This window comes from Topomyia yanbarensis, unplaced genomic scaffold (assembly GCF_030247195.1).
Source record: "Topomyia yanbarensis strain Yona2022 unplaced genomic scaffold, ASM3024719v1 HiC_scaffold_4, whole genome shotgun sequence".
Lineage (NCBI taxonomy): Eukaryota > Metazoa > Arthropoda > Insecta > Diptera > Culicidae > Topomyia > Topomyia yanbarensis.
In genome coordinates, this window is record NW_026683602.1 from 1,126,463 (window position 1) to 1,152,215 (window position 25,753).

General features: G+C 40.0%; 2 protein-coding genes across 6 annotated transcripts in view; one reads left to right on the top strand and one right to left on the bottom strand.

The window, feature by feature from the left end:
- The window catches only part of LOC131695378 (uncharacterized), a 102,933-nt gene extending 78,502 nt beyond the window's left edge, over positions 1–24,431 (top strand). Inside the window, exons 2-12 of one of the 5 annotated variants that reach the window (XM_058983845.1) lie at positions 8,099–8,234; positions 8,336–9,753; positions 9,815–10,094; positions 10,265–10,687; positions 10,894–11,070; positions 11,128–11,340; positions 11,434–11,691; positions 11,767–12,073; positions 23,398–23,626; positions 23,686–24,067; positions 24,129–24,431. In XM_058983845.1, the coding sequence (XP_058839828.1) occupies positions 8,099–8,234; positions 8,336–9,753; positions 9,815–10,094; positions 10,265–10,687; positions 10,894–11,070; positions 11,128–11,340; positions 11,434–11,691; positions 11,767–12,073; positions 23,398–23,626; positions 23,686–24,067; positions 24,129–24,189 (3,884 nt within the window). In that variant the 3' untranslated portion in view covers positions 24,190–24,431. Of the gene's footprint in view, positions 1–8,098; positions 8,235–8,335; positions 9,754–9,814; positions 10,095–10,264; positions 10,688–10,893; positions 11,071–11,127; positions 11,341–11,433; positions 11,692–11,766; positions 12,074–12,339; positions 12,689–23,397; positions 23,627–23,685; positions 24,068–24,128 lie in introns of those variants that run through there. The other 4 variants (XM_058983846.1, XM_058983847.1, XM_058983848.1 and 1 more) reach the window with 4 other exon arrangements.
- On the bottom strand, positions 1,306–3,072 carry LOC131695381 (splicing factor 3A subunit 3-like). Its single transcript, XM_058983853.1, has 3 exons — positions 2,877–3,072; positions 2,111–2,806; positions 1,306–2,049 (listed from the first exon to the last, which is right to left on the bottom strand). The coding sequence occupies exons 1-3, from the start codon at positions 2,970–2,972 to the stop codon at positions 1,387–1,389; spliced, it is 1,455 nt and encodes a 484-aa protein (XP_058839836.1). The 5' UTR covers positions 2,973–3,072; the 3' UTR covers positions 1,306–1,386.
- Positions 24,432–25,753: the final 1,322 nt, after the last annotated feature.

A 25,753-nucleotide genomic window follows, 5' to 3' on the forward strand; every position in this document is an offset into this window, starting at 1 on the left:
CATTCTGCGACTTACTATTTAAGACGAATGACAGAATCAGCAATCTGTTTCATTTGCCGGAGCTTTCTACACGCAGAAGTGCTTTGATACCTTGGTTAGATTCACCCATCTGAAATAGATAGAGACAATAAATCTCGATGACTTCATGCTACCCCGAATGTAATTCAATTATTTTGAATGATCAATCAACGCAAAATTCATACACTCACTTCTTGGCGTTCCCACACGACAAATGCAACATGTCAATAATATTGTTTTGACACCCAGGTCGTACCTTTGACAGAACTCCCATCGTTGGGTTCTGACATAACCTCTTCAATGGAAATCTTATTTTCACATTAAATTCAAGGGAAATCCCAAAAATTTCCGCAGACCCCTCAAGAATGTGAATATTCAACTGAAGAAATGAAAATGTCACCAAAGGGCAAAACAAACACGGGCGTCAACTGGTAGCGCTTCCATACCACATCGAAAAGCCGGTCTCCTATAAATCACATTATTGACGTGTCGAGTCTATTAACATATACATTGGCCGACGGACGCGTTGATCTAGCAAGCAACCGCCTGCTAAGACCGACCGACAAGTACCACCTCCTACCAGAGACGTATAGGTAATGTGCTCGCTAGAGAAGCAAGCAAACACTTCCTGCAATGGTGGTTTCATTCTAATGCACCCATGAAAGGTAGACCTTGACGGCAGCCATGTGCCGGTAGACCAGAACCGGTTCCGTGGGGGATCATAAAATGCCTTCCTTTCACATTTTCGCAGCAAGCAGGGGAGCTGCTACAAGCGTTAGAAACTCCTGTGAGTAATGGTTATAATTGGTGGTGGCTGGGAGAAGGGTTCACAGCTAAGCATTAGTTGACGCTGCTTTCAGTGAATAACAAGCTTTGATTAATGATCGTTCACGCGCGTGGCTGGTGAACTTAGAATGATCGATCGATTGTACAGATTTGGAACGCTCAAGGTGGCTCGGAGGTCTAGACAACAGCGTAGTCTGTTCCAGTTCTGAGCTTAGTTGTTTCTTCCAATCGGTCCTGTATTCACCCGGCAAACAATGATTGTAGCATTCCTGCTTCCGCTTTTATTTTTCTACGTTTTAGTGTAGATCACCAACATTCGAACATTCAGCGTACGAGCACATCTGATCTCTAGCATCAAATTGGTGCTAAATTTAGTAACCGAACGAATGCCAACTAGGAAAAAACAACAAACAAGCGACGCTGCCAGAGCATGTCATCATCCCGCCGGTCGAAGGTGGTATCCAAACCAAAAGTATCCCAGTAATGTCGGCGCCGCAAGACTAAATTTAAACCACTTTATTTGCTCCGCCAATAGTAGAAATGCACAATCTATAGAATAGTTTTTAGTTGAATCAAATCTTCTTAAAGCAGACCCTGCTTCTGCAGATCAAGATACACCTTCTTGCTGAGAATGTTGCCCCGTGAGTCCTCAAATTCCTCCTCGTTCGCTGGGACCCACATTTTGGAGAATGTTTGCTCCTTAACCTTATCCCACAGGACCAGCGCATCTTCGATCTTCGTTATATTGGCAAAGTGAGCCGTATTTGGGATTCCCAAGCAACGCATTCCGTGTGCGTGTCGCCACTCGGAAAAGTGATTCTGGAAGGCCTTCGGTCCGTTATACTTATAATTGCCACAAATTTCACACTCGTAGGTAAAGTGCAACTGGTGCAGCTTGTACAACCAGTAGGGAATTGGTTTACCATCGTAACCAAGTGGAAGATTCTTCGGATTGTACGGAATACCATCATCGTCGTCCGATTCAATCTCGTCCATACTGTCATCTTCACTTTCATCCACCATATAGCGGGCCTGTTTTCGCTGCAGATTAATCTTCGTCTCGTATATCTGATCATCAACCAGTTCGGCCAGTTTGGTGATCTTGTATTCCAACAAAGCAATGTCCCTGTCCTTTTGGTTGTACATCAACCGTTTACGTTCGTTTTCCTTGTTTTTGTCCTCTTTGCATGCGAAAAGGCGCTGGGCTCGTTCCTCCAGCGTTCCGCCACATTTCATGCCAATTGCCTGCGAGGAAAAAAAACGATTATTCACTACATAAGTCCGCTTAAATCCAATTAGTCCTAACCTGCAGAGCCATTTTCAACCGATCCAACCCTAGATAGGTCAAATCCTCCCACTTGAAAAATTCGTTAAGATTAATCATAGCATCATCCTCTATATCCTTGCCCCGCTCCCAACCGGGTGCTTCGCCGTTCTTCCACAGATCCGCAAACTGCAGCTCGTTCCTCTTTACCGTATGCTCCAGCTCGAAAAACAACGGTCTACTTCTGGTGATGAACCCGTACAGATAATCATGTAACAGTTCCAGATATTTTTTATACTTTAAATTTTTCTGCTTTTTCGGTACTTCAGAAAACCTATTAAACTCCGACAGATACGTAATGTAATCCAGCTTATCGATACCCTTCAGATTGATGTAATTGTCGTAGCACTCGTGAAGATCCAGATACTGTCCGTAGTTCTCCACATCGCTAAACTTGACCATCTCCGCCAGATACCCCGGATCATTCAACTGCTCTCGCAGCTTAGCGAACTCGATCGAAGCCGGAACGGCCACATTATTCCCATGGTTCTGGTGAAACTCTACCAGCGAGTTGAACTGACTGTAAAACTCCTTAAACTCGTTCACGCTCATGTTCGTAATCTCCTGCTTCCGTTCGCCGTCCTTGTCCTGGTACAGTTCGAGCAGTGACCGGCTGCAGCTCTGATACCGTTCCAGGTAAATTTTGATTCGATGATCCGCCAGTACCTTTTCCTTGGTCTGAAATGCGATCGATGATTGAGTCAGACGAGGGGGAAATTTCCTTCCGAAGTAGGTGTGACTAACTTACCGTCTTTTTCGGCGTTTGAAGCTCCTCCGACATTGACATCACCAGCCGGTCGCATTCCTCGTGCAGGCGGCGTTGGATTTCGAAAATTGTTTCCATATTTTACGGGAAAATATATTAAATTTGTGGAGAAAAACAACAAACACGGAACGATGCCAGACGCGTTGCAAACGTTTTGACAGTTCGAATCGAAATGATGAAAGGGATGCATCGTGAGTCGTGAGCTCTCTCGTGAGTTAATTTTTCGTCGGTTGGATATGCGAGAGTGAGTGACGTGAGTGAAAACGAGAGCGACCGACGTGGAACGCGTTGAGCATGACACTGGGAATATATGTGATTACAAGTGGGCATAATATTACATTGTCAGAAATTCGAAAAAGAAATATTTTTTGCGGATGAATCTCTATTTTTAGAATCCATACGAACAACAAACGTGTCATTTTATTTTGTCTTAAGGGGTTATATATGCGAAAACAGGGAATATTGTTGTAAATGTACGTAATCAAATTTTTAATGTAAACCTGTTGTACGTCTTGCGTAGTACAATGTCCAATTTGTAAAATCAGCTTGAGAATATGAAAAAATACTACACATTTATTTTCGATTTTGCCGTAATTTTTTACCAATCAACTTAATATTTTGCGCAAATATCTGATTTTCCCACCATTTTCGTTTGATATGACGAACTCCGCTTATTCTGTTACCACAAAAAACTTTTTCTAAATACAATTACCGATCTGGCTGTTATTATTTACCGAACAACTCCAAAATTTTGACATCAATCAACAAAACAAACAGTAAAAAAATATACCGAACAACCAGCAAATCGCCGAACGTTAGCAGATTACCCGTTACAATATCAACATATTTCCTTGGCCTGATATAAGGCAAATACACTAACAGGCTATCATCACAAATAAACATTCAAATACAAATACAAATATAGAACCAAGCTGTAGACTAAACTGACCGCCAATTTCATTTATAATATCAAATCGGTTGAGTGGTTATTGCTGATTCCTAAAGATGTTTTCAAAGATTTCACTTGAATCTCAATGGAAACATTGCGAAGAAAATGAGCAACAACTTAGGTCAGTGAAAAGTAAATCATTATCGTATGTGTTCTCTTGGTGGATTAAAGGCATTTTAGAAATAAGGCTCCCGGAATTTTACTCATTTCGTAAATCCGCAAATTGCCAAAAAATCAGCGAAATTAAACGCATTATTTTCCATCAAAATAGAAATTCATAATGTATTTTGCGTTGCGTGTAAGACGTCAAAACCCAACAAAAATTTAGACCTAAATTCAACAAAACATTGCATAAAGTGGATCAGCGTAGGACGTTTGTTAAACAAACTTTTCTGCAAGGGAGTGCAAAGTTGATGCGAAAATGGAAATTAAATACCTTTTTATTAATTTGATGCAAATTTGTTATACATTCCTAGAGTGATCTGCCACTAGACCTGGTCTGATCTGGTGAAAAACAAATACCATAATTAAATCACTCCCGTCAGACTGTACCCCCCATTTTTTCGGTTTTGTTATAAACCCTTTAATTTACTGCACACTTTATTTTTTCTGTCGAATCTCAACTTTTTTCGCATCCTTTGCCGAAATATCAACAGCGGAGATCTCAGTAAACAATTTGTTTGGCTGAGATCTCAATAAAAGTGATGTTCAATAGTTGATATTTGGAGAATATTTCACCGAAAATCAGCAATCAAATCTCACTTTACCGAGATATCAGTTTCTAAATTTGCTGACTACACGGCTGTCGGGAAATTGCCGAGCCGTATTGACTGTGTAAGTTCATTCTATATTTTTTAAATTTTTTATTTGTAATTGAGCTGAACAACAAAAATTACCGATTTCAAATGTAAAGTGTTCCAGCAGAACGTGAAGTATCAGCAGAAGAGGTACTGCCATAAAGCATCGAAAATGGAGCTCGTTAATGTAGATGTTAATCGAGTATGTAAGAAACCAGACAAAGTCCGCCTAGTTTGGGACGCAGCGGCGACTTTCGACGGAGTATTTTTGAACTTCCGCTTGCTCAATAACCCCGATCATTAACCTCATTCCCTTCTGGTAATCTGCAAGTTCCGGGAAAGAGCGATTGCATTTGGTGGCGACGTACGCGAAATGTACCACCAGCTGCGTATGCGACAAGCGGACAAATCGGCACCAAGATTCCTCTTTCGATTAGACCTGAGAAATCCGCCGATGTGCACGTGGTGGACGTAGGTGCCTTCGGGTCCACCAGTTCTCCATGCTTGGCACAATTCATTGAAAATCGCAATGTCGAGAAATATGCGATACACTCTCCGGCTGCGGCAAAAGCGATTTTTGATCGGCATTACGTCGATGACTATTACGACAGTCTGAAGCGGTGCGATGAGCTAAGGAAGTTCGTTACATTTCGCTCGAAAGTTGGCTTTGAAGTCCGGACACAGACGTTCTGAGCAAGCTGGGAGAATCCGATCTCAAAAAGCTGGTACATTTCAGTCAAGATAAAACCACCGATCAAGAGCGCGTTCTGGGATTAATCTGATATACGGTCCAGCATTTTTTTGTCTTTTTCCGCCCCGTTCCAAAAGTATTTATTTATTTATTTGAGAGCAGGGAAAAGCCCGCTGGAGCTGAATTTTGTTTTAACTCTCTCTCCAGCAGGCATAAAACCTCCTCCTGTTTTATATCAACAAATAACAAATATCCAAATGATACAATTGGACACTTACAACTACAGTTAAAACAAACAGAACAATCTTAATAACTTAAACTAACACTAGACTACAGCTAACAAGATAATGAGCTCAAAAACGATTTCTTGGCGACATTACGGGACAAATGAAAGCCGAAGCCATAATTAGTTCTGGCTACCGGAATGCGAAAGAAAGGATAGGTTCGAAGACTACGACGATAAATGTCGATGTCCAAAAGTTGCAGAAGTTCAGAGCAGCCGAATCGGGATTGCAGTAAATCGGCAATGAAAACTGCTTTTGAAACATCTCGACGTACGGACAGGAGATCGAGGTCAATAAGCTTACAGCGATCTATGTAGCTCGGTAGGTTGAGGGGGTCCCTCCATGTGAGTCTACGAAGTGCGAAACGAACAAATTTGCGCTGAATGGCTTCGAGCTGTTGAATATCATTTTGGTATTAACTTGCCCAGACTACGTTGCCGCATTCGAGTGTAGAACGGGCTAAAGCACAATAGAGTGCTTTTAAACAATGTATGTTGGTAATGCTATTGGTGACTCTAGAGATAAATCCTAGCAGCTTAGTGTACTCAATGTGGTGTTTGAAGTTTAGTTCGGGATCTAAGTAGACTCCCAAATCTTTAACATATGATCCCGTTTGAGAACGATTTCTGAGATATTGTAGTTGTAATTAACTATCGAGTGTTTGCGAGTAAAGGATATAACCGAACACTTGGAGGCATTTAACATCATTCTATTGGCATAGCACCAATTGGTGAACACAACTAACTGGGATTGCAAGAATTCTGCATCTTTGGCATTCCTGATAAGGTGAAATAGTTTGAAGTCGTCAGCAAATGAAAGTTTCTAGCACTTAAGTAAATGGTTTAAGCCGTTTGAATAGAGCAAAAAATAGGAATGGTCCGAGATGACTACCCTGAGGAACTCCCGAGCTGGTAGCAAATGGTGGAGTTGTGCAGTCACTAACTTTCACTGCCATTTCACGTTCGGTTAGATACAGGTGAAGCCAGTCCTGGAAGGAACCATTAAATCCATGTGTGCTTAATTTGGAAACTGTTATCTAGTGGTTAATTTTGTCGAATGCCACGGATAAATCGGTGTATATGGCATCTACTTGTAGTCTTGATTGCAGTTATGAAAGATGTGTAAGATACTAAGTTTGTAGTAGTTGACCGTTTAATCATAAAGCCATGTTGGGTCTCGGATATGTAGCTAGAGCAGTTATGAGTGATAAATTCGAGCACAATCAGTTCGAATAGCTTAGAAACTGCACATAATGCAGCTAGTCCGCGATAATTCGATATTTCGCTTTTGTTCCCTGTTTTGAACACTGGGAAAATATACGATTTTTTCCATAGGTCAGGGAACATTCCTGATGACAGAAAGCTATTGAACAGCATTGATAACGGAAGCTGGAGACTAACTAAGTGTTTTAGTACGACAGATGTAATTCCATCGGGCCCTAGCCTGTAGCGGGTGTAATAATAGAGTGAAAGCCAATTGGAGAACCTAGAGGATCGACATTAGCTGCTATCAGTTAAGATTTCTTCAAAGAAACGCTACTAAAATGTTGACGGAATAAGTTACATATTTCGGACGGAGTTGATGCTTGAAACCCGTCGAGTGACATAAGAGATGGTAAACCGGTTTTCTTCCTCTGTTCGTTGACGTGATTCCAGACGGTTTTAGGATTGGTTCTAAGCTTGTTCTGTATATATTGGTTGTAGAAATAGTAAAGAGCCTTATTCAATCGTTTATAGCGGTTATTGAGGTATAAGTAGTATGATCTAAGGTGGAGTGAGGGTCGCGTCGTTAGTTTTTTTAATGCGGAACGTTTAGCGCATTTGTAGCGTTTCAAAGTAGAGTTGGATCACGGTGGGTTGATTGGTTCACGGCATAGCATTGGTATGAATTGATCAATAGCAAATGCTACAACATGAGTCCATGACATAGCAGGCATAAGCAAGAGCGACCAACTAAAAGGCAGGTTCTCAGTGCGGCCATGTCGCTGTTCGTCGCTTTAGGCCTGTTAGCACCATTTACAGTTTTAAGAAAAATGCACATTCAAGACATCTGCAGAACCGGATGCGAGTGAGGTGGGTTAATCGACGATGCTAAATGGTGACTGTGAAATTGAATGAGTGCAAATCCCAGACTTTGCAGAAAGTAAATTTAGTCTACGTTGGGGAAAGCGAACGTCGCAAGGCATGAAAACGCGGGATCGTCGAAGTCCTTTACCGTTATTCCTATAAATTATAATTCTTCAGCATAATTTCTTACTACGAACATCTCTAAAACTTTGGCGAAGAAACCAACTTTTAGTCTCCCAAATGAATTCTAATACTTTCACCAGGGGAAGTGTTACAGATTATATCAACTGTGCCCGATTTCTAAAGATTAAATTCGCTATTGACAGAAACAATACGATCTAATTCATTTTTTACAAACTTTTTTAGAGCAATACGACAAGCAATAATTCATTTCCTTTCTCCCCTTTTTTCCCACAGTCGTCTACGCCGACTACGCTTCCTCCGGCCGGTCCCTACAGTTCCTGGAAGACTACATCAACAAAGAAGTACTGCCAGCATTCGGCGACACCAGCTGCATATCGGCCGTAACCGGTCTTCAGTCTCACCTTTACGAGTAAGTATCCTTCCTCCACCCCTACTATATCCCTCCGTAACAGTATCCACCGGATACTGAAAAGCCAGATCAATTAACTTTTTCCCCCTCCCCCATATCAGCAATGAAGCCCGCGATCTGGTTCGGGCGGCAGTCGGTGCCACCGGCGAGGATGCGATCGTCTTCTGTGATAACCCGGCCGAACGACTGTGCTTCCTGCTGTCGAGTACTGCCTACGAAAGTGGTAACAAGTTGGCACCGATTCTGTTCGTAAGTAACGCGGAACCGATCGCCAATTTGCGACCGTGGTTGGATGCGGGTTGGTTGGTGGAACGAGTTACGAAAAATCACGAAGGTTTCCTGGATTTGGTGGATCTGGAGAAACGACTGATGCAGTTTGCCGATGCCAAGCGATTGATGGTGGGCTTGTTTTCCGGTGCTTCCCGTATGACGGGTATTTTGGCGGATGATGTTGCGACCACGATACTACTGCATCAGTACGATGCCCTCTCGATATGGGATCATAGCGTAGCGGTTTCCTGTGCGCCGATCTGTACTAATCCGATACTGCCGGGGGCACAGAAGGATGCCATTTTCTTTCACTGCAATCGAATGGTTGGAGGGGTTCAAGCTCCAGGAGTGCTAGTGGTGAAAAGAAAAATGGTGGAAAACAACGGATCTTTTTTGAACGATACAGTTGGGATTGTGGGTGCGGTACGAGCCGGTTTGGTACTACAGTTGAAGGAGTCGCTTGGGGTGCAGGCAATAATGGTGCGAATGGAGAAAATATGTAAACAGATGTTGGCTCACGTACGGACCATTCCGGAGATTGCACTGTTGGGGCCACCATGTACAACAGCTAAGCGATTAACTACTTTGTGTTTTATGGTTCGTCATCCACGGGGTGCATTTCTGCATCATCGATTCGTTGTGGCGGTACTGAACGATGTGTTTGGTATCCAGGCGACGGCGGATAACATGATAGCGGATTCGCTAGGGATAAATCCACAGCTAGCTGTAGAGTTTGAAAAAGTTTTGAACGATGAAACGCTTAAGGCTGCTAGTATTCATCCGGGATACATTAGGATTACGTTTCCGTTTTTCATGACTGAAGCTGAAGTTGCGTTCATACTAGAAGCGCTAAAGATGGTGGCGACGGAGGCTTGGAAACTGCTGCCACAGTATGAAGTAGACGGTAGAACCGGTGAGTGGCGGCACCATTCTAACTCACTTGCCAAGGAACGGAAATGGCTTGGAACGATTCGCTACACGGATGGGAAGATGTTATTCTCCGACCGGCGGATTTCCGGTCCGGGTACGTTCCCGCAGAGCTACCCGGATTGTTTGCAAACGGCGAGAAATTTGTTTAATCGAGCTAGAAAAATGGCCCAACGATCGGCATCGGACGAAATCGTTCTCAAGCTGGCACATCCTTTAGTGGAAAATCTACGCTGGTACATGCTCCCTGGAGAAGCACACGAGCTTCTGCTTGGGCACTCGCACAGTGTCAAAAACACAGTACCGTTCGATCCAACCCAAAGTAAGTAAACAGGGTCCCGCGTATCAGATAAGAAGGATCGATTTTTTCTCTATTTTTCTAGTTCCAGAGAACCCCTCACTGCTGATGATTCACCGCCATCACAGCCTGTCGGCATTGGACATCAAACGCTTCAAAAGCCGCAGTCTTCCCGCATCTCCGATGCAGATATCTCTCCGTAGGCAGCACTCCAGTTCACCGCAACCGGCTTACAGTCCAACGCAAACGCCAACTGCATCACCACCGATTGTTCGATTCTCCCTCGGTGGCGAAGTAAGCAACTACAGTCCTCCGCAGATCAACAGCCTAATAGCCAACAATACCGGCAGCACCAGTCGGAACAGGTAGTTATTGCTTAGCGAGAAAGTAGTGATTAGCTGCTTTTTCGATTGCATGTTTTGTGTTTCAGCATTTAACCTCTTCCATAGAAAACGAAATAATAGCTGGTTACTTTCATGAGCATAGTTTAAAAATAGAAAATATTTCCTCTAATTCGGCTACCAACTTGCGGCAGATGCAATAGCTGGGGTTCGTCTGCGACGAGCACGATGAGTATTGGCAGCCATAGCGACCGAAACCGCACTAACACTTGTGTTGTCGATGATGATGATTATGGTGATGGTAGTGGTGGTGGTGGTATTGATGGAAGTGCTTTTGGTTTGGACATTCTTGGACCTCAGACGCGCCACAATCTGGGCTTGATGCAGCACCAGCGCCGACAATCGCAGATGGCGACTCCCACTACTCCAATGAACATGGACATTGATGGGTTTTTTGCATCGCAGCAACCGCTGATTTTCGCTGCCAAACCGAAGCAACGTTCCTGTTCCTGCAGTAGCCAGACGGATCTCAGCATGGGTTCGAGCAGTGAGAATCTAGCGAGCTGCATTGGGGCCTCGCAAGTACCATGCCTTTCGAGTGTACAGGCGACTGGAAGGTTAGCGGTCAATGCGTCTTGAAGTGGATGTGTTGTTGTTTTGTTTTGTTTGAACTGCTTTGCTTTGTTTTGGGAAGATTTCAACTTCGCATCGGTTTTTTTGCTAGCTTTGTAAATGTTGTGTCGTTTGCATTGTTTTCATTTTAAAAGTGATATAAGAGCGGTTTGTTGCTGTCGTTTCGTTAATGGTTTGATTATTTTTTCAGCAGCTGCAGTGACAGCGTTGAGGATATTCAGGCGTACGTGAAGGAGGTAACTAAGGAACTAGCGACCGAGATCAAATCAGAGATTCGAGAAGTCATTTCCAAAGTTGAGGATGTTCTTGAGAGTACCGATAGTTTAGATATGAGCGGAGCGGCATTTAATTCTCTGGGAAATATAAGGTGTGTAACTGTTTTAGTTAAATAATGTCCGACGACTAGTAATCGGTTTTTCCGCAGCTGCAATAACGACAGTAAGCGCGATTCGATCTCCACCAGTGACGTAGTCGACTATCTCAAGGAATACAGCAAAGGCATGATGATCGAGGTAAAATCTGAGATCCGCGATGCCATGAATGCCGTAGACGGAATCATCTCACCGGATGGATGTCTTGGATCTCGCAAAAATTCTCCGCCGGATATCCTGAAAGCCAATGTCGGAGGACCTAGACTGTAATATTAAAACATGCTAAGCTTAACTAGGCGAACACGCTAACACCGGCTCCTTTACTATTTCCGCTTCATTTCCCCTGATTCACCTTCTAGTCTAATAAAACAACGCTATAGTGATATCAACCCGGCTGGCCGACCCAAGTCCGCGGACATCGTCGACAAACATCGTTCGGAGTCATTTCCTCGACCGAATGCATCCCCCACAGTGCCAAATCCGGACAACTTTCCGTACACGGGTGCCATTGCGAAAAAGGTTGACCTCATGTCGTCAATGTCCTCGCAGGACTCGGGTATCAACATGTCTTTCAGCGAGCAAGATGACAAGCTGCGAGCTGCTGTCTCTAGGGATAGGTGAGACCACCTCCATCCTCCTCCTCATTAAGACACAAACATAATCAACTCCCAACTTTTCCGCCGTTTCGTCAGAAACCGAACTATTTCAGCCCAACTGGAAGAATCATTCAGTCGACAGGAACCGCTTGAACAGCGGCGATTTCTGTCCGAATCGGCAGCACCCGCGGTTACCATTCCTACCGCAGCTGCACGTCTTCCAACCACTCCGGAGGTCGAACTTCCACTGAAAAATCCCTTACTTCGTCAACCGGCCGTGTTGAAAAGTCCACCTTCGAAGGAACCCGACGGTGCTGCTGGCGGCAGCGGCGGTGGTGGTGGAGGTTCGGAAGTGGCAACGTGGCACAACCTACCCAAGGACATCTGGAAACAGGCAGCCGAGGTTAATGACTGAATCAGTTGGCTTGAGTGTCTGTGTGTGCGTGTGTGTCGTTTCGCACAAACTAATCCCTTCGTTTTCCCCAAGCTAACCAGGTGGCACTTTTCAACCATCACTGCTTGCTTCGATTAACCGATCGTTACTCACATCGACACTAACAACCAGTTCCTAGTGTTTATCATCCTGTCGTTTGCACGGTCAAGGAACAATTCAGCTTATAATCGCAAATTTCTTTTCTAATTCTCTTTCTATTTCTTTTCCCATCGAAGATATTACACGTAGTGTTAGAATGGTTCAAAGTTTAAGAAACTGGTCGAAACTGTTCGGTAGCTTTCTACCAACGATTAAATATCCCTACTTACTATTTATATGTTATTGTGTTAAATGTTTGTGAAGGCTAGATCGGAACGATATTCTTATATTCATTGCGCTAAAGAGCTAGTATTTTGTTACAAATATTAACGATTTTATAAAGATCAAGACAAAAAACCGCGGTAAAAATTGTGATTGCGTGTGTTCGTCTCAAACAAAACAAAATATATTATTATTATTATTATCATAGCAAACCTCACGGTTCGATATTGAATAACGGAACAATAAATTACACAAACATTCAAACACAGTGTTTCTATTAGCGAGCCCTAACTCCACTGAACAGGTTTCACCGGCTAGAAGTAGTAGAATCATTGCAAAGGTGAATGAATGAATGAGGCAAACATGAGTGTGAGATACTGTCTTGTTGGTGGTATGCGGGGGCTTGGTAGTGTCGGTGATTGAATACTTTACGGTGACGTCACAAACGAACTGAGTGTTCATTTTTGACAGTTTGCTTGTACTGTTTACATGGACTTAGAAAAATTCTTTACGATTTGCTTCGAACGAATCTAGTCGTCCACAACATGTTTCTAAGTCCATGTAAACAATACAATCGAACTGTTAAGAAAAGTGAGGTTAACTGTTTCAGTAAAGAACCTAATTGATTGAGGAACGTTAAATCCGTTCCATCAATGTAAAACATAACAAACAAAATTGGTTTTGGAGAGTGTAGCCTTAGTTGGTACGAACCATGAATTTGGTGTAGGAAATTCTCCTGAATGTGTCTTTGTTTTTTAGGTAAGGGACAAGTTCTTCCGTGATCAGAATTACAAGTGGTGTTTCTGAGTCAATCTCATTTATTTGAATAGAGTATCATCTTCTGAAATATTGTGTTAACTAGAAAATTTTGGCTGGATGGAGGGTTTAACAGGATGTGTCCCTAGGACTGTTGATTTTTCAGGAAAGTTTGATCAAGTCGATAGCTCTGATACGGTACTGATTGATATATGCTATACCCCTTCCTGAAAAATATTGTATTCAACTATTTTGTGCTCTAGTAAGTCAAGAAGTTTTCGAGTCAACTGAAACCATCAAAAGCATTATTTATTTTTGTATTTTCATTTATTTATTTATTCGGTCTTTTTTCGCCTGACCTGCATAATTCTCCAAGGAGAATTATTGGGAGCGGAAAAGCCCATTTGAAGATGAGCTTTTAATACAACAACCATAAATTACACATTGAACAATATTACAACAACATAGCAGAACAAATTAAAATTGCATATTATTAACTAAATTAACCTTCTAAGCCTATTTCTAAAAAAATACTAGAAACAGAGAAGTCAAAAAGGCCACAAACATTATAAAAAATATTACGCATCGCCCGCATCCATATTCAGTACGCTAAAATTCGAATCTCAAAAGGCACCGTGGTCTGAGGCTTTCAAGAGGAATATTAATATTAATTTGTGAGAAAATATCTGGGGCATCTATTTGGCCAGTCAGTAGTTTTCCTATGGAAACGACTCTGGATATATTCTGCTCTTTGACCAGAGTGTCAATACGATGGCAGACGGCAAAGATCAATGTATGTAGCTCCGCCGGGTTGCGCCACGGCAAAAAGCAAAACAAGGCAATCTTGCTTGTACTGCTTCAATTATGTTAGTCCAAGTGGTCGTATAAGGATACCAAATAGATGCTGATGCCTCAAGGATAGACCAAACAAATAAAAAAATTCAGGACTCGCAAATAATATGGAGCAGTCAACTTATAAGACTACAATGAAGCAGAGGATTCCATTCGCCTTTGATATGACCTGGGAGTAGTGATTTCTGAAGGACAATTGAGAGTCTAGAAGATGACCAAAGTATCTGACGACTGACGTTCTCTCGAGCAAATCTTCAGAAACAGTGTAGGCTAAGACTATTGGATTTTTCTTCGTGTAAGGGATCATTTAGATATACTAAGTGTCAACAAATTGCGATAACATCAATCACAGAAACTATCTAGGTGTTGCTGCAGATCAACGCAATCTGCTATGGACCGTACAAAAAAGTAATTTGAGATCGTCAGCATATAGAAGTATACATCCTGGCGGAATCACATAGCAAACGTCATTGAAGAACAGCAGAAACAGCAACAGTTCTAGGTTACTTCCTTGAGGAACATCCCGCCGGTTGATTGAGCTATATGATTCACTGTTTCCCCTTTACACATACAGAGCCATCTAGTGAAAGCAGACGATATGCCTAATCGTTTAATCTTAGCCAGTAGAAGAGAGTGGAACTTTTTTGGTGTTATCCAACGGGGGAAAACCAATCGAAATGGTGAGTTAAACGAAAGCAAGTATGTGAAAAAATCACCCGAGAGCGGGAAAATTAAATAGATCGTATGTGTTGGTTGGGTACGATAATCATGTGTTCTTCCTTGGACGTCACCATAGCGGACAACAGAGACAGACATAAGGGTTTTTGCATTCGGTCGGAGTCCTAAAGGTTACAGGTTCGAATTCTGCCTCTGGGGTGATTTTTTACATATTTGCTTTCGTTTAAATACGCCATTTTAATTTGTTTTTCCCGTTGGATAGCACCAAAACTATGTAAAATAAGGTATTGATACTTACGTCAAAAATCAAAAAATGAATTAGGAAGAGAGTGGTCTACCCGGTCGAACGCTGCCTCAAGCTCCCTATATACAGTCTATCTGGGATCCAACTTAAATATTTTTAATACAATGTAAAGTAAATTGGGCTAAGTTGGTAGTTGTTGATCTACCGGAGAAAAAAAATGTTGATCCTTTAATATGTAGGTCTTGATTGCACGGAATAATACGTTTCCGACTAGAATCTCGAATTACTTTGATCAAACGCATATGCGAGGTTATGCCACTATAGTTCACAATATTCTGCTTATTTCCTTTTTTGAAAACGGGAAACAGCAGATTTTTTTCCACATCACATGGGAAACACCGATTGTGACTACGATTAGTTGAAAATTAGTTTCAAAGGCGTACAAAATACACCAGCATATTTCATTGGTATGGCGGCAAGAATGCCGTCAGGCGCTGCCGATATTGAGGACTTCAGTTTTCGTATGGCAGTCAGAATGTTCTCGTCAGAAAACCGGACACTTCCAATGTTGATCACGTCATGGCGGACATCAGAACGACAATGTTCCACCTGAGTTGAATCAGTTTCGAAGACACTAGGGCAAAACTGTTTTGGGTCACGTTTTAAGTGGGATTGAACTACGTGCCTAGTGTAAAGAAACAGAACATACGTTTCGTAGCTATTGCTTGGGTGAGTGAATTACTGTATTGTACAAAGGGGATCCGTCGACTTTGGCAAGGTCGAAGTGCAGCTGCTTTCTGTCTTTTTAATTCACGTAGACGTCTATTGGACATAGGTGGTTTCGGTCAAGCACGGAAGGCAGGGACATACACTTGTTAGGTTAGGTTCAATAGAGTTTGCAATGTCAAAGACTGAGAATATGTGCTTCTTGATAATATCTACATCATCGGCATGTCGTTAGAACGGATATGTACCTAAAATTGATCGAGTTTGAAGCTAATATTTGTTGCACGTTTAGACAAGAGTCGATGAGTACACCACCGCTCCTTTTCATTCTGTTTTTTTTTTTTGGATCCTGATAATTGCTGTAAACCTGTTACTTTGAATCAATTTTTAGAAATTTTTAAAATTTCGCGAAGATCCGCTCGAAAATCTTTGAATATTACCCTTACAAATTACACTTGACAAAATGGTGTCATTCTTCACGAAAATAATTTATGTTTAAAGCTCAAATTAGAAAAATTAAAAGTTTTTTTTATAATTAGAGAATATATTCAATAAATTGACAAATTGATGGAATTTAAGTGCCATCGCCAATCCAACTTTTTTCCGTTAAGCTATAAATAATTTTGTCACTGTAGTAACTACAAAAATAATAAACGTGTAAGAACCCGCTTTTCACTCTTACCTAGCTTTCGTTTATACCGTGCACTTTCATTTATTCATATACGTGCAGTTTCATCACAATCAGAACTGGTTAATCGGAGACAGGGATACCAGGTGCACAGATTATTCTGTGTTACACAGATTTTCATTGTGCTGCAGATTTTAAAATTGCGCAGATTTTCAGTTTTCTGTTACAATGCACAGCGAAGCACAGATTTCTCAATTTTCGACCTCGTATTCTAACAAACTTACGTTTACGCCAAACAGATTTTTACATATGCTGCGCACAGATTTCAAAAAATAATCTGATCAGAAGATGGAAACACTAACCAGTGTCTGTCCTAAGCTAGTGTTTTAAAATCAAGACACCATCCCTGTAGCGACGTCTTTCCATTTCCACGAACATTCAGGCGAAACTGTTATTTTCAATAGCCTAAGTTTACACAAATAACACTAGTTTACAGCATATCTGAACTCAATAAGCTAGTGGTTATTTTTAATACAAAATCGTGTGTTGAACCCTAGAATGAAGTCCAAAAAATTACAATTAAACAGTTATCGAATTATAGTAAAAGAATGAATTTCACCTTTATAATAAGCAATAAATTTAGTAATATTCAAATATCATACGGTATAGCGCATCGATATGAAATAACATTATGTTGAATTACAGGTAACTGAACGTACTTTTAGTCATCTGGATTTTTTATTTTAGTGCGACTAATAATTCTGATGTTATTTACGAGTTTGTAGAAACTTTTTCTTAATTTTTCCTCATTTTTAAAGCGAATTGAACGTTTCGTCATGATTTTAGGTAAGATCAAAAATTATATATTTTGAGTTGCTTAAAGCCTGCTATTAGCCAATAAAAATAAACACATTAGTTCAAATTGGTTGAGAATTGTGAGTTACTCAATTTGGGGTAGATATAGAATTTTTGAGTTTCTCAGAATCAACCTGTTGAACTATCTCGATCCCAATTTTTCCTAAGGTTTGCTTCATAGTATATGAGGGATTCTCTGTTAGAATTCTGTTAAGAAATAAAATGAAGAACTTAGAGAAAATTTTATCTGGGATAATACTCGACCTCGTTTATCCAAATGATTTAAGACTTCTGTTAACAATAATTTCAGACTCAGTTAAGTGATAAATCATCAATAAATTGATCTACATAATATTTACGTGTGTCATTCAAAATCGCATATGTACAAAAAAACACTAACAATTTATTTCACGTCATTAAAATATTTAGAAGCTTGTAATTTAGAATTATGTTGGATTCACAGAGGCTTCAACGACGAACCAATTTTGCTGTACTGCCGCTTTCAGCATAACAGTCCCATTTGCAAAATCATTAAGCCGAGCAAAACGCATTTGAAATTATTCGCTGTTTTCATTTGATTCTTCTTGAATCAGCAGGAATCCCTAGATTTTTTCAACGCATTCTATGCATCTAGCACTAAACTCTTATAACTTAAATAAAAGGGTTAAAAAAGACGCATATTTAATGAAAAATGAGTGTGGGACGGTTATGCTGCAATTCATTAGCATAGTCTGCTGAATATACGCATAACAGTCTCATTGTCTATGTGCTATGGCTTCGGAAACGTCATCATAGAGTGCATTGTTTACACATTTCAACAGCACGCATCATAATTTGTTTTGGATTTTTCTGTGGTATATTATATTGAATTCACTATGTCAGCATTAGATTTATTAAAGTTGTATGGCAGTGAGCTAAGTTCGGATGAAGATTTTCTTGGTTTTGATTCAGTCGATGGAGTATGTGAACGTTTCGCACAAAATCGGAATCAATTTCAATTTTCATCTAATCATCAACGTATCGAACCATCTTCTGAATCAGAGGACCCGGTTGACTCTGATGGAAGTTTCTTCGGGGAAAAAATAACACGCAAGAACAACCGCAAAAGAACCTCGAAAGAAATAAAAAAGAAACTCAATGCAAAAAAACGCCGAGCAGCCCATCAAGTAAAGCTACTTCATTGCGATTGCCGGAAAATGTGCTGGGAAAACGTGTCAAAAGAGGATCGAGTGATTGCCCACAACATATTCTGGAAACAAGACGCCTCGGGTCAGAGCGCGATTATCCGCGAAAGAGTCCAGCGTATTCCTGTCACAAGACGAACAAGGAACCGGTATATTATTGATAATCCCGTTAAAAAATATCATTACGTCTTCAATATACAAACGTCGAATGGCGAAAACGTGGCTGTCTGCCGAAAGTTTTTTCTAAACACACTCGGATATTCGGAAGATTGCGGGTAAATTATAAATAATGCTTAAACTACTATTAAACTGAATTTACATTTAAAGCTTCTTTCTACTTGAACTCATGATTTACAGTAATGTTATTTATCGATGTTTGACTTATGATGAAGACAGCGCAGTGAGAGTATCGAAACGTGGGAAGTATAGACGAAGTTCTACGAAGAGAGATGCTATAATAGCCCATATTCAAACATACAACCCAACGATATCGCACTACCGACGTGAACATGCCCCAAATCGACTTTTTTGCCATCTGATCTCACTGAAAAATCCATGCATCAGAGCTTTCAGGATACGCATGATTTTGAAGTGAGCTACACGACATATTCTCGGCAAATAAAAGCAATGAACATTTCGTTTGTGAAACTGGGGCATGAACAGTGCGAAACTTGCGTTGCGGCATCCGAACGCTGTAAAGATTCTGGTCATCCAATCGAAGAATCGACACAGAACATATCTTGTTCTACATGCTGCAAATTTTCGCAGCATAGGCGATTTGCAAAGCTATCTCGGGCTGCTTATCAAGACGACGGCGATGAGGTCCAGCGCGGACATATCGTGCTGGCTGTCGACCTTCAGAAAGTAAAAAGTGTTTTAAAAATCCATACAATTTTTTATCTGTGTTTATTTGTAGGTTATTCAGCTTCCCCGACTAGAAGGGCTTAAAAGCGTGGTTTTTTCTCAGCGGTTGCTGGCATTCAACGAAACATTTGCTCCTGTCGGAAAGTACACCCGAACATATCCTGTAGTGGCATGCCTTTGGGAAGAATCAGTCAGTGGACGGTCCGCTTGCGATATAACCAGTTGCTTCCATCGCGTACTAAAAAGATATGGCGATTCGATTAAAATTACGCTCTGGTTAGACAATTGTTCCGGACAGAATAAGAACTGGAATCTATTTCTTCATCTAATTCTTCTATTGAATTCGGATTCAGTTAAGGTGAAGAAATTAGTTCTGAAGTTCTTTGAATCTGGACACACATTCATGTCAGCCGACAGTTTTCATGCCGCAGTAGAGAAACGAATGCGAAACAATACAGGTGGTCCGATAGTAACATATTCGGATTTTAAAACTGTAGTTGGAGAGGCAAAGAAAAAGGTTGAAGTTCTCGATATGACACACGATCATTTTTTCCAAACAACGCTAGTTGCTTCTCAGTATACACTGAATCAACTTCATCCACGCCCATACATCGAGAATATCCGACAAGTAGTTTTGAAAAAAGGAAGCTATCAGTTTAGTTATAGCAGCTCGGTTGAAACAAACTGCCACTTAGAACATTGCATTCCGTTTTCAAAAAAGCAGCTGAAAATAATAACTGGTAGCAACTTTCATTTGGAAAACTTTCTCAAGTCACTGAAAGCACCGCGCGGAATAGATCTGAACCGAAAGAATGCACTACTGAGCACAATTTTGCCAGTTATTGAAGAGAGCAAAAAACAATTCTGGAACAATCTTCCACATGTTGAAACAACACAGAAATAATTTTTCCTTTACTTGCTATTCTATTAATTTCTTCGAAATAAAATAATGATTTATGTTGCTACTATTCTATTTTACTAAATGAAATAACAAAAAAAAAAGTGAATAACAAACACTTTTTACATTAGTTTTGTATTGATTCGCCAGTGGGACTGTTATGCCGCAATTTGTAAGATGGGACATTACGACTTGATATTTTTTTTGTAATTGGTTCTAACAAACCACTTAATTTTATTAATTTTTCTTAAATTTTAGAACAAATCTTAACCTTTAAACAAAAAAATTCGAAATCGACAATAATGCAGGTGGGACTGTTATGCTGAAAGCGGCAGTGTACTGGTCTACAAAACTCCAATATACTAAAATACATTGCGCAAGACATCTAATTTCAAAATATTCCACGTTCTTCATATCATTCTGAAGCTCTGACTTTTAGATTTAAACCTCAAATAAGTTTTGTTCGATGTTCTACATAGTTTAAAAATGCAAACTTTTTGATGTTCTAGGCAGTAAAATAAATTATACAGTACTTGGCGTATGTAGTGGTATGCAGTAAAACATATCTGCGGTTTCGTAAAGTTTGTTATTAAATTTGCACTAAACATAGTTGAGCAGCTAGAGTTTCAAGATACGAATTTTATGACGTGTGAGGGTTTAGTTTACAACACAATTTGTTTCATAAGAGTGTTATCTTCTGTATAATACGTGTAAATGTTATATTCACTGATCCTGGAATTATTGTCATCAGAAGTCTTGAATCATTTGGAAGAAAAAGTGCGCATAGTGTCAAAAAAGACAAATCAACTGTTTTTTAGGAAAAAAAATAAAATAACTCAAAGTTAGCGTATAGGAAAATGGACAACAGTAAAAGTGCTTTCAAAATAGGTTAAATGGAAACAATGAAGAAATAACTATAACGATTTAAAACTTATGGAAAATATGTAAAATATTAATAAAATTATATTAAATTCACAACGGGAAAAAATAAAACTACGAAAAACGGAAGGCTAAAAACCAGAAAATACGAGAAAGGCAAATAGTTAAACAATAAGACAAATTGGAATGAATTTAAATAAGTAAAATTGCTTGTAGAAATGCAAAAAAATGAAAAAAAGGAAATACAGAAAGGCTAAGAATAAATGTAGTAAATCGACAAATTTTAAAAATTGGATGGAATGATCGAAAAAGCAGGTTTTTTAAATATGAAACAATAAAAAAATAAAATAAAAAAGTAGAATTTCCTCGAAAAATTGCAAATAAAATGAAATAACAGAGAAAATACTATAAATTAAAGTAAGTAGCAGCAGTGATAAAAAAAATCAAAAATAAAGTACGTGAAAAGATGGATAAAATAAAAGTATGAAAATAAATAAAAAAGGCAGAATCTTAAAGTTGTAGCAAAACTTGAAAAAATAGACCAACGATATTTTAACAAAATAAAAAAAAATCCATGCATAAATAAAAAAAAAATGGAAAAAATTGCGAAACATGGATCAAATTTCAAATAAGGGTTGTGGTTGGATTTTACTCTATTCTGGTTTCGAAAACATTCATAATCCTATAAAAACATGAATTATTTCGTTATTTGTGTTGGTGTGTTAGCACAACTTAAAATATTTTACAAGAATGTTGTAACTGATTTCTAGTAAAAAGTTCAAAAACAAAAAGAAATCGTTGCGTTCAGGAAGCAACGTTCAAAATCTCACGCACCTCCAAAACGAAAAGATTTTGTATGCGGATTTAACTTGCTACATTAGTTAGCTAATCTTGCTAACTAGTTGATTTAGTATTGGTAGCTGAGTTCAATTTTCTCTTCGGATTCAATCAAACAAAATATACTACATGAAACAAGCCCTTTATAAAATGGGATTGAAACGGATCAAGAAGCTGACTGAGCGAAACCTATAAAATACCTTTCTTCAAAAAATGAATAATTTTCCCAATTTTTATCTGATGTAAACTAATAAGTGTTTAAATTGTTTCAGACAAAAACGTATATTTTTTTATTTTGAAGGTGAAAATCTTTTTTTTACTGTAACTTGAAAACTGTTCTACTATAAATTTGTTGGGCTTCATTTTCGGGTTCAGCATTCAATTTTGTATCGAAAATAGAGGTCAAATATTGAAGTTCAGATTTTTATTTTGTAAACTAGTGCAACTGGAGCGTTAATGAAATGTTTTTCACCCGGAATATTATTTCTCAAGCAATGGAATTTTGTCCGCCGACAGTCAGACCTCACCAACTATCCAGTGCAATCGACAAATCGAGAGAGCGGTGAATTAATCACTCAAAATAAAAACCCCACTTGGCACTCACCCACCCCAATTGGTGAGTATCGAAAGCTTCTCATTGATGTGAGCAACAATCCTCTCGTGGCGGTGTACTGCGCCACCTTCGAGCGAACGCTGGCAGCTTCAATATAACACTGTTTTCGCAATCAATCTATTTGTTGGGTAAAATTACTTGGGACGTATTCTTCATTTACAATGGATTACAACTTAGTTTCGGATATGCTGCGATGATTTCGCCGTAGTTACGTAATGTGGCCCCGAATTTCTTTTGCCAATGAATTGCAATTGAATCGAATGGAACCAGGAATGCTTAATAATTAATTATTCATTTGCGGAGAACTTCGTTGTGAGCTATTCTCTTGGTTTTTTCATCTATGGGATTAGGGCATGTTCAGGAGCGTTTTATTTTGTATAGGAGTTTCAAAGTAGAACTGGAACTGAAACATTCACATCCCCAGCAGAGCGTTTTGTTTTATAATTTCGAACAGTTTTGTTTTAAAATTTAAAACTGTTATACGACGCCGTTCTATTTGTTGCTGGGGAAAATAAATTTGAATGCAGTGACGCTGAAAGCACGGCGCGACATGAATTTTAAACTGAATAGAACATCCGCTGAAACTGCTGCTGGGGCCAGCAAGTTCTAGTTTTAAAATTTTCAGTTTTATATAATAGAACTGTTAAAATTATGAATCTAAAACTAAAACACTCCTGAACATGCTCTTAAGGGTTTTTTTTTCATCTATGGGAGAACGGAAGTTCTAATTATTTCTATGATTTTTTTGAATTGATATTATAAAATATCATACAAAGCATCTTCAACTGACAATACTACTTAAATCATTTTCCGAAGAATTCTCTCCAAAGAACAAAAAACAATAACAGAAACTCATCGATCCACCTCTGTTTAAATTTTGCATGGAATCAACCGCTTTTTTAACAACTCAAACTCGCACAGGCTCATCTATCTCAAAATAACCATCCCCTCCCCCGCAGGCCCTCGACGACTTCGACATGATCAAGGACAGCGATCGCATCCTGGTTTGCCTGTCCGGTTCCAGCTCATCCCTCTGCTTGCTGCACCTGCTGCGACAGTTCACCCGAGCACGGCACCTTAGCAACGTCCAGCTGGCCACGGTTACCTTCGGCGATAGTGGCGTCGATCCGCGAGCTCTGATGCTGTACCTGCGCGAGCTCGGCGTCGAATTTTTCTACGAACAAAAAGGTCAGTTCCCATAACTATCAAGCTAGTTTTTTGCCAGTAACTATATCTTTCCCTCGTAGAATCGCCCGAGAACCTGCAGGAAAAACTAGCCGCCCTGGCACACCGCAAGGGCTACAACGTGCTGGCAATGGCAAATACGCTGGACAAACTGGCCGATCGTTTCCTGGTATCGCTCCTGTACAAAGGAAAATTCAGTACCCTCCAGGCTATTGGCAGTGCCGGTCCGCACCCATCGGAAGTTCGCATCATTCGCCCGCTGTTGTACATTCGCGAGCGAGTGCTGGAAGAATTTGCCGCCAGCAGAGCACTTCCGTCGCGACCTTCGCGGCTGTTCACACGACCCCCGGATGCGACCAACAGTATTCTGCGGGTACAGGAGGCCACCAATCCGAATGTGTACGGGAATATTCGCAGTGCGTTGAAGCCGCTGCTGGCGTTGAGGTAGGAGTTGCATGATACTTTACGCGATTTTCGAAGTTAATTTGTTGTCTTATCGTTTTAGGGTAGAGTCATCCAAGCTGGCTTACGAGTCCGTGCGGGCAGCATTAATCACCAGGGACTAGAAATGGGATTTTATTGGGTGCAATGAGTATCGTAGTGACAGAGAGAGAGAGAGGAAAAAATGTAGATAGGATAACTAATTTCTGTATAAAATACTGCTAGAGTAAGGAGAGCTGCTGAGTGTGCGGCATCATCCAAGTGATGTAAAACCATTCGAAGAGTTGTAAATAAAGCGGAGAGAATTGTACTGCAATTCATGAGAGTTACTGCATAAAAATAAATTTAAATTTTTTATTTTGGTTAATCTATCCTTTTTTAATTTGCCAACAAGCTCTAATTTCATCGAAAGGTGCCATCGCAAGCTGGGCTTCATTACTACGTGATATATTCCGTTTCGCTCGGGCGAACTCAGTTCGGACTGACTGATGATGATCCAATAAAAGAATCGTGATCGGTCACGATAAAACAATATCTAATAAAACTAGGTGTTTGATGTAACTCGTTGCTCCGACAGTATTACACATGAGTTGTAAGTAAACTGACTCATACCGAACGAGTTCCAGTCGTCGTTAATATGTCATCTTTGTCGAAAATAAATGTCATCTTTGATCCCACCTGATATCGTTACATATTGTAATCTCAGATTTACGAGCTGGGACTTCTGCGAAGAGGGCTTGGTGACAAGGTTTTATGGATATTTATCCATGTTACTAGTGGGATGCCGAAGTTGGTAGACTCCACAATTTTTACTGAAGAGCTTGGAATCGCAGACGCAGAGGCGGGCCCGGAGACACTACACGGTCGCCTTACAAAAATATCTTTCGATGGTCTAAGCGATTAGAAAATCCGTTGCACTAATGTCGCAAGTATCACCGAGGCTAGTAGGTTACATTACTTTCGAAATCGTGCGAATTACATGTCACTTCAAATGGAGTTGGTAATGCTAAATACTCGTCTAATCAAAATGAAGTACTTAACTTTCTTTTTAATACACAAATTTGTCAGGCTGTATGAAGTCATCATCGATGACTGCCGCTGGGTTCTGATTTGGGCATTTGTTCGCAGAACTGTGGTTACCGAATCACACGCAGGGTGCTTGAATGTTTTGCTCCGTATAAGTCTCCGGGAAAACATTAACTCATTTCAGTTCAACTTCAAAGAGGATATGAACCATTCAAGCATATTTTAAAAAGTAGTAGTTAATCGTCCATTGCACAGTGGGACGAGCCCGGACTTAAGTCCATATATGAAGGTTATGCGATATTCTCACTAGTATTTTTCTCGTATCAGCTGAGCCATCAGATACATTTTCGCGAGATTTTAGGTGATTTGAATGCAAAATGAATTTTTGAAAGCTTTTTGAAGGGCATAACTCAAGTGTTTTTTGCATTATTTGACCATAGGAACTATATACGGTTATTCTCGTTTTTCAAAGAAATGGTTGATTTCATGAATTGCATTACTTTACCAAAATTATCTGTGTGATAAAATTACATCGTAAAATCGCCAAAAATAAGTCACTAGTTGGTCTAGTTAGTGTTTAGATAACTGTTTGTCATGATTTTTTATTGAATTCGAACTTCTAAAGCGATAACAACAACGATAACAACAACGAATGCCCGCGAT